The following is a 9,584-nucleotide window of genomic DNA, read 5'->3' as shown; positions in this document are numbered from 1 at the left end:
GCTGCAGCCTAGGGCCCCCACCTGCCAGGGTCCCCACAGGCTAGATATGGCTGCAGCCAAGGGCCCCCACCTGCCAGGGTCCCCACAGGCTAGATATGGCTGCAGCCTAGGGCCCCCACCTGCCAAGGCCCCCATATATAGGCCTAAATAGGCTAGATATGGCTGCAGCGTAGGGCCCCCACCTGCCAGGGCCCCACAGGCTAGATGTGGCTGCAGCCTAGGGCCCCCACCTGCCAAGGCCCCCATATATAGGCCTAAATAGGCTAGATATGGCTGTAGCGTAGGTGTGGCGTGATGGAGTGTGGCTTCCTGGATATACTGTACAGTAATGTAATGATCACTTACTAAACCGTCTCTCTGTCTCTCTCTCTCTCTTGCTCTCTCTCTTGCTCTCTCACTTGCTCTCTCTCTCTCTCCCTCTCTATCTCTCTCTCTTCCTAGGAGAGGCTGGGGGCGTGGCTTCTTCTCGCTGGATCCCGCCTTCCGATCCCGCCCCCTGGAGCGCCGCTACCAGCGTTACTTCCTGTCCCAGCGGCGACAGGCACTCACCATCCTGGCCCTCATCGATGCCCTCGCCAAGCTGGCCATGCTGCTCTTACCCCTGCTCACCGGTAGGAGGAGCCTTTCATTATTAACCTGAAGAGGCCATTTTTGTAGTTCTATAGGCATGTCTTCTTATGGGATTCAATGAGACAAAAGACTACACTAGCCTATCCCGATCGACGCCCTCGCCAAGCTGGCCATGCTGCTGTTGCCCCTGCTCACCGGTAGGAGGAGCCTTTGATTATTAACCTGAAGAGGCCATTTCTGTAGTTCTATAGGCACGTCTTCTTATGGGATTCAATGAGACGAAAGACTACACCAGTCTAGTTTTGTCCCATTTAAACCCATTATAAAAGACAGCTGTTGAACTTCAGGTAGCCTATGGTGCATTCATGTGGTCTTCTGAAGTAGATATTATCTAGTTGCGAAGTGGTATTTACAAGTGCGTTGCCTTCATGTGCTGTTTTGATGTTGTTTACAAATTAAAGATGGCGAACCAGAGTGAGACTTTTTACTAAAACGATTATAGACTGTTGTTCATCAGCTACAGCAAGCAAATGAATTAAGAAGTCAAAGGTAAAAATTCTGTATATTTTCTGACACTGTCATTTACCATGACTGTCTAAACATACTGAATGCCGGTTTTTGAGTATTTCAACTTAGCGGTTGCCATGGCGAGAGTAGAGCCAGCGGTTGTGTGCGTCATCATCTCGTAAACTCGTTTCTTAACATTTTCTACAAGTTGTCCAGTGGTAAATACCAGAAGCGGTGGCGTTCATGTGTGCTTCGAATGTCGGGGTTTGGTATTTACGATAATTACGAGACCACATGAACGCACTACTAGTGTGTAGTCTTTTCTCCCATTTACGTAAACTCGTTGTTAAACATGGCCATTGAACTACAAAAATGGCCTCTTCAGGTAGCCTAGTGTGTGGTCTTTTCTCCCATTTAAACCTGTTGTTAAACATGGCTATTGAACTACAAATATGGCCACTACTTCCTGTCTCAGCGATGTCAGGTACTTACCGTGCTGGCGCTGATTGATGCCTTTGCTAAGCTAGGCATGTTGTCATTTTTAACCTGACCATTTTTGTAGTTCAATAGCCATATGTTATAATGTATTTAATGGGATAAAAGACTACATATCTCTGTTATGACGTGTCTCATAGCTGTATGTGTCTGTGCTTGCCTTGTTTTAGGGACTGAACGACAACAGGCCGCTTCCTTGAGCTCGACGTCTGCTCCGCCCCCTACCTCTGTGTTGCTAGGTAACTGTCTCGCTGTGGAGTTTACGCTGACCTTTGACCTCACTGTGCTGTCTGGAGTTATACGTTTACTCTGGAATAGCAGCAACACCCCAGTTATCTCATTGTGGATATATTTATCCCTCTCTGGTGTCCCTCTCTAGTGTCCCTCTTTCTCTCTGTCTTTCTCTCTTTCTTTCTTTCCTTCTTTCTTTCTGTGTCCCTTCTCTCTGGGCCTCTCTTTCCCTTCACCTCGCTCCCGCCATCTCTCCCACCCTCTCACTCTAAATCTTTCCCTCTACCATCTCCCTCTCTCCCTCTATCCACCTCTCGCTCTCTCTCTCTCTAAATCAGCAGATCAGTTGTGTGTGGTGCGGATCATGATGGTAGTGGGCTCGCAGGGCTTGACATTAACTTTTTTCACTTACCGGACACTGTGGCTAGTGGTTTTCCCGAGTCACTAGCCATCCAGCAATTCTACTAGCCACAGATTTGTTTTTTGTTTTTCTGATGCTGTACATCTAACCTCAGAGGAAGAGGTGCTTAAAACACAAAAATGAGTGCATGTCGGGTTTCTACATGGAAATAAAACAAACAAATAGAAACTGAGTAACTGAGCTTTTTCTTCAACTTAAATACAAACAATTGATACACAAGGGACAAAGTGCAGAATATACGCTATTGTGATATGTCATACCATAGAATAAGCTACCTGCCAAATTGGCTAGTGACACTGAAATTGTTACCAGCCACAGCCAAGTTTTACCAGCATTTGGCCGGTTGGCAGGTGCCAGTGTCAAGCCCTAGTGGGCTGATGGCAGAGATGTCAAAAGTAAATGTAAACGTAAAACTAGAAATGAACTCATAGTGCAGACCTCCGCCAAGGAAGCTTTTTAATAGAACATTTTACTCTGTTGCACCCTCAAGTCTTTCTGTCTTGTTTTTGTTTTTGTGGAGTTAGAAACTGGAATGTCAAAATTCCAACTGCAATGGTGGAGAATCTTTTTTTTTTTATTTATTCCTGAATCCAGATCGAGATTCGTATCACCAAAATGTAATCACTTGGTTCTTGTGTCATTTCCAACAACTCCACAAAATTTACAGACAAACCAACGCAACCAAAAACATAAGCTCCTTGGGAGTTAAAAAGAAACACAATTTCCTTCCAACACAGGTAACGTATCTGAGTAGCCAGTAGACCCGGTTTTTAGTGTTTTTAGTAACAACACAGTATACAGTATGTACAGTATGTATACAATATGTAGTATGTATAATGGAGTAAATGGTGTAACAGCTATGTAATGTCATGTGCTAGTGTTGTACTTACACCATGAATTTAATTTTACATTTGGCACCTCTGGCTGTTGTGTAAGATAGTGTGCAAGTAGAGGGTTCCTCACTTCTCGCACTGCTTGTCAACTTGTATTCTTTAAACTGCTGAAATGATCCAAAATAAATTGGTGTTACACATCAAATCTCTCTCCCTCTCCCTCTGTCTGTCTCGCTCCCAACTCTCTCTGTCTTTCTTTCTTTGTCTCTCTCTCTCCCTGTCTCTCCATGCTTGTTGCTAGGGGTGACCTCTGCGATCACGTTGCTAGGCAGCCTGGCGGAGTTGGCGGTGTGCGCGCTGGTGACCACGCTGGGACGGCCGGAGTCGCTCTTCTTCCGCTTCCTGCTGCCGCGTAAACACGGCTGTCCCGCGGGCGCCGGGGCTACCGGGGCTGCCGGCAGTTGCCACGGATACATGCGCTACGGGGCGGCCGTCACGTGGGTCGCCATGGCAACGCAGGTGGAGTGAAATGAATTTCATTTTTTTTAAAATTCTTTATAGCTAACCTGGTTCTGACCAGGCCTCTCTGTGTGTGTGTGTCGCTCCAGAGCTCCCTGGTGGGGGTAAGCAGAACTACATCTCACACATAGGGTGCATACCAATATGCAGACTCCCGTCCTCCACTTGTGCTTGTGGCCTCGCCCCGCCTCCTGGCCCCACCTCTGTGGAGAAAACAATAAAGTTTCCTAGCCGTCAGCCTAGCTTCAACAACTTTTGGGGGACATTAGAATTGTGCTTTTGCAAAATATTGAATACATTTTCATCATGAGGTCATAAGCAGGCAAGGGAGGATGGAAGTCCGCATATTGGATTGCACCCATAGTAGTGGAGCTCACAAAGACATATCAGGCGAGTCAGGCAACTGCTTTGTTAGCATCTTGACGCGTATTGGCCCGCCCGTTTAACTCAATGGTGGAAAGACCAATGATACAGTAAGTATGTAGACCTCCTTGGGAAAGACACATCGACATCAAAACAATATTGCCATGACAGCACAGAGAGCCTTACTAAGACTTAACCTGACGACAGCGACGTGACACATGTCACGTAACAGTATCATAAAAGTGTCGTGATGCAACGTTATGATCAACGATGACTATATTATGACATCGTTATGTCATATGTGCGACGCTGCTGTCTATTAAAGTGTAACCGAGCCATAAGTAACTGATTTAAGACTTGGTCAATACAATTTTGGTAACTGTAAGGTTATAACATCTAGGCGCTGCTCAAAGGGGTTAAAGTGTGATATCACCATGAATATTCAAGATTCGATAAGTTTATTGCCATGTCAGGAATTTGCTGTGGCACTTCCCTAAACCTACCGTTTCAATCCGGCCCTGCCTGAACACACCCAACTGTTACTGTATGACACTAACACGGGGTCTTTAGTAATACGTTACGACTAGGTCATTGCCATTCTGTTAACTGTAATGGGCTTTTGTTTTGTATTGCGCAGGTGCTGGCGTGTAGCCTGGGTTACGGTATCCTAGGCGACGGCGTGGGCTACGCCCTCTTCGCTCTCTTCGCCACCTACAGCATGCTGCCCTTCCCGTTGCCGTGGGCGATAGTCGCGGCAACAGCTACCACCACGACGCACCTGGGCCTGCAGGCACTTGGCGGACGCACGGCGGATGAGGTGGGTTCTTTTTTTTTTAAAGTATCTTTTCAGCCTTTATTGGTTTCCGTGAGACAGGACAGCGGAGGAGAGACAGGAAGTGAGCTGGGAGAAAGAGATGGGGAAGGACCGGCAAAGGACCCGGACCGGGAATCGAACCGGGTCGGCCGAGTGGTAAACGTCACCATATCAGCCACGGCAGGGCCAGAGGAGGTGGGTTCTTGATAACCTGTCGCCAGTGTTGGCCGATAGGACAATTTGCTGCCCAGTTGGTTGGCCATCTGCGGGTAAAATAGGGCATCGGGCAGGTTTTTCTGTAGACTTATGGCCATAGAAAGAGATCAATAGAATTGAGCTGACATTGGGTGGAATTGAGTTCCTCCAGGTCGGTTTTTGGGCATTTTGTTGGTCTGGAAATCATCACTCTCATCTGGCAACCCTCAGCTACATCATAACATATTATTATTAACCCCTTAGCGCAGCACTATGGCTCTCTGTAATGTCAAAGCAATGTTGTTATGATGTAGTTAAGCATTTTCAGCAAGTGAATAGGGTCACCGGCGACCCCTGCTGCAGTAAGAGGCTACGGACCATAGGCCTCAGTGAATAAGTGTGATTTTAGGTGCTTTTTGAACGTAGCCAGTGTGAGGGCTTGACGCACATGAAGAGGTAGAGGGTCCTTGCTAGAGGACCTCAGGGACCTTGGTTGGGAGGGATGCTGGATGAGATCGGAGAGGTACTGAGGAGCAAGAGCATTGAGGGATTTAGTAATGCAACTCTATGGAACCAAACAAATCATCCTCAAATGTACAGCACTATAAACCTCTTTAACATGGATGTAAAATTCACCGGAGTGCAAAACAGCTATTTAATTATCACATTATTACATTATTAATAATGTAATTGCGTCCAGTGATCACTTGCTGCTCGATACAAATAAATCTACTGAACACACAGAGAAGAAATCCGCTCTCTAAAACTCTATTTATGTGTAAACAGCCTCTCAGTGGTTAACTTGGGACACCTCAACATAAATTGTTTGCTTGCCTCTCTCTTTCTTTCTCTCTCTCTCTCTCTCTCTCTCTCTCTCTCTCTCTGAGTCATTATTCACTCTTTCTCTCATTCTCTGTCTTTTTGCGACTCTTGTTGCCTCCTTGCCAGTCCTTTCTTTCTCAGACAGAAATGTGTGTGTGTGTGTGCGAGCGTGTGTGCGTGCGTGTGTGTGTGTGTGTGTGTGTGTGTGTGTGTGTGTGTGTGTGTGTGTGTGTGTGTGTGTGTGTGTGTGTGTGTGTGTGTGTGTGTGTGAGTCGTGAGTCATGCCTGTTCGTGTGAGTCACTCTCATTTGTCCCTTTTCAGCTTTTTTAAAAATCAGCTTCACACACACACATACAAACACACACACACACACACACACACACACACACACACACACACACACACAAACACTCACACGCACGCACGCACGCACGCACGCACGCACACACACACACACACACAAGCTGCTGGAGTCATTGTTTGCTGTTTTGTTGTGTCATGTAGTGCTGTTTTCCGTTTAATGTGTGCATAATGTGACTATAATTACCATAATCATGAAGACGTTCGAGTACACATTGTGGAACACGCGCTGCTAACACGGAACACGGCCTGGCCGGATTAACGCACAGACGAAATAATATGGCTGCAGCCTAGGGCCCCCCACCTGCCAGGAGGCCCCATAGACAGGGCTAGATATGGCTGCAGCCTAGGGACCCCACAGGCTAGATATGGCTGCAGCCTAGGGCCCCCACAGGCTAGATATGGCTGCAGCCTAGGGCCCCCACAGGCTAGATATGGCTGCAGCCTAGGGCCCCAACAGGCTAGATACGGCTGCAGCCTAGGGCCCCCAAAGCCTAGATATGGCTGCAGCCTAGGGCCCCCACCACAGGCTAGATATGGCTGCAGCCTAGGGACTGTTTAACCTGGCGCAGTCAAACGGGCAAGGAACACGGAACATGAATAAAACTAGAGCAGACACGTTGAGAAGCTGTGGGACTTAGTTGGAAAACTACTTTCTGTCTCTCCCTCTCCTTCTCTCTTTGCGCGATTGACTGTATTGATTGACAGCTGAGACCTCCGTTCTACAGGCGACGTGGTGTTTTTATAGATGACAATCTCGTCGTGTTTTATAGCCTATTCACAAGAGCACCACAATTAATATAATTTCTGAGCATTATTCAGCAAGCACCCTTCACAACTGGAAATCTGTGAACTCCATCCTCGTTACATTGAATGATCATCAGCCGTTAATTTAAAGCCGGCTGACGGCGCAGGAGAAAAAAAGAAAAAAACCTAGGCCTATGCCTTCTTTCGAAAGCGACCCCTCCCTCTGCTTTTATTTGCGTTGCTTTTGACAAGCTTGAAAATTAAACGCAGACACAGACAGGCTATGTGTAGCAGACGATTCACATTAACCAAGATTTCAGTCACAAGAGTTCCTTTCACGCACCCTCTTCATCTGGGCGGACATGCCTAATTCCGCCCGCCTACTTATCGGCCTAAGTGATACTAGTTAATTATGTATCCACTGTTTAAGTCAGGAATGGATATCGACATGATACGAAGTTTGTATGCTTACAATTTGAAACGGTTATAACATTTAAAACAGAGTCAAGTGGCCATAAACAGCATTGTAATGAAGGGTGTCGTAATGGCAGCATGAAAGAGATGGAACTTTTCACGACGACATTCTGGCTCAAAAACTCGCCCTGGCCGCTTCCCTGCTTTGCTTAAGGACCAAAATTATAATATAAAAATGGAAATAATATAAAAACACCAGAGGACTGGAATGTGGCAGTGTCCTTTACTTTCATCGCAACAAAAATCGCACCTTTCACTTCATGCCGCAACAAAATCGCAACAACACAGTAAGGAGCTCCGCAACTTTTATCACGATTTTCTGGAAATCCTTGTGCACCATCTGGCAATTCCGACCGCGATTTTTTGAGAAAATGCCCGCGATTTCCTGGTGGGACTGATATGGCTGCAGCCTAGGGGCCCCACCACAGGCTAGATATGGCTGCAGCCTAGGGCCCCCACCACAGGCTAGATATGGCTGCAGCCTAGGGACCCCACAGGCTAGATATGGCTGCAGCCTAGGGCCCCCACAGGCTAGATATGGCTGCAGCCTAGGGCCCCCACCACAGGCTAGTTATGGCTGCAGCTTAGGGCCCCCACCTGCCAAGGCCCCCATAGACAGGGTTAGACATGGCTGCAGCCTAGGGCCCCCACAGGCTGGGTATGGCTGCAGCCTAGGGCCCCCACAGGCTGGATATGGCTGCAGCCCAGGGCCCCCACCACAGGCTGGATATGGCTGCATGCTGGGGCCCCCACCTGCCAAGGCCCCCATAGACAGGGTTAGATATGGCTGCAGCCTAGGGCCCCCACCTGCCAGGGGGCCTCTGGTTGGCTAATGATGGGGATGGATAACATGCTCATTCCTATCTGGGAGCTATGCTGCTGCCTGTGTCTGTGTAATTTGGTGGAGACATTGCTATTGTTCGCTGTTTGTTATGTCATGTATTACTGTTTCCATGTACTCTGTGTATAATGTGAGTGTCATCAGCATGATTATGAGGACTGAGGTCTGAGTCCACAGTGAAGAAAGGGGTGTTGATATTGCAGAGTGCATTTAGAACTGCAGCTCCAGGATTAACAACACTGCGGAGAGTCAAATTACTGCTAACAGTGGAGTAAAAAAACAGTGTAAAATACTGCTAGTGAAATTAGTCCTAGCAGTGGCGTCAAAAGTGTGAAATTTGAAAGGAGAGTAAACCTAGAACTGCAGAGAGAGAGTTTAAAACTCTGTGTCATTTTAGACAACAGAGGACACCCCTAGATATGCCAAAAAGTCCTTCAATTGACAGGACAGGACGTTTTCATCCATGGAAGTAATTAGTACATCTTTTCGCCTAGAGATGGGAAATGTAGGTGACACAGTCACCTTCTCTCTGCTGCTGGTATTGCGGATGGCAACTCACTGCCTCCCTCTCCCTCTCTCTCCTTCTCCCTCTCTCTCTCTTCTCTCCCTCTCTCTTCTCTCTCCATGTGTTTGTGCAGCTCCTGGCCCAGGCTGCGTTGTGCGTGTGCGTGTGTGTGGCCGGCGTCTTCATCTCTTTCCTGTCGGAGCGAGCGCAGCGCCACGCCTTCCTGGAGACACGCCGATGCGTGGAGGCCAGACTGCGCCTGGAGAACGAAAACCAACGGCAGGTGAGTGTGTGTGTGTGTTTTTGTGCTCTTTCCTCCCATTGAAACCCATTATAAGATGTGATCATCGAACTACAAAAATGGCCTCCTCTGGTAGCCTAGACTGTAGTCTGTTCACCCATTGAACCCCTTTATAAGATGTGATGACTGAACTACAAAAATGGCCTCTTCAGGTAGCCTATTGTGTAGTCGTTTCACCCATTGAACCCTATTATAGAAAGGCTATTAAACTACAAAAATGGGCTGTATCTCTTGTGTGTGTTCAGGAGCGGCTGGTGTTGTCGGTGTTGCCGCGGTTCGTCGTCCTGGAGATGATCAATGACATGGGGACTAGCGTGGAGGACGAGAGCCTACAGCAGCAGTTCCACAGGATATACATCCACCGCTATGAGAACGTCAGGTAACCTAATAACAATATACATCCACCGCAACGAGAACGTCAGGTAACCTTATAATAATAATAATAATAATAATAATAATAATAATAATAATAATAATAATAATAATAATAATAAGGCAATCCACCGCTACGAGAACGTCAGGTAACTTTATAATAATAATAGTAATCAGAATAATAATGTACCTTAAAGTCTGGGCCAGCATAGG

The 9,584-nt window shown here is 47.2% G+C and overlaps 1 protein-coding gene across 1 annotated transcript in view; it reads left to right on the top strand.

The window, feature by feature from the left end:
- The first annotated feature begins 3,509 nt into the window (after positions 1–3,509).
- adcy8 (adenylate cyclase 8 (brain)) overlaps positions 3,510–9,584 on the top strand; it is a 28,415-nt gene continuing 22,340 nt past the window's right edge. The window contains 4 exon segments of the mRNA XM_063220066.1: positions 3,510–3,576; positions 4,577–4,756; positions 8,832–8,981; positions 9,245–9,378. Coding sequence (XP_063076136.1) covers positions 3,532–3,576; positions 4,577–4,756; positions 8,832–8,981; positions 9,245–9,378 — 509 coding nt within the window. The 5' untranslated portion in view covers positions 3,510–3,531.

This window comes from Engraulis encrasicolus, chromosome 16, assembly GCF_034702125.1.
Source record: "Engraulis encrasicolus isolate BLACKSEA-1 chromosome 16, IST_EnEncr_1.0, whole genome shotgun sequence".
Classification (NCBI taxonomy): domain Eukaryota; kingdom Metazoa; phylum Chordata; class Actinopteri; order Clupeiformes; family Engraulidae; genus Engraulis; species Engraulis encrasicolus.
This window is presented reverse-complemented; position numbering and strand designations above follow the sequence as displayed.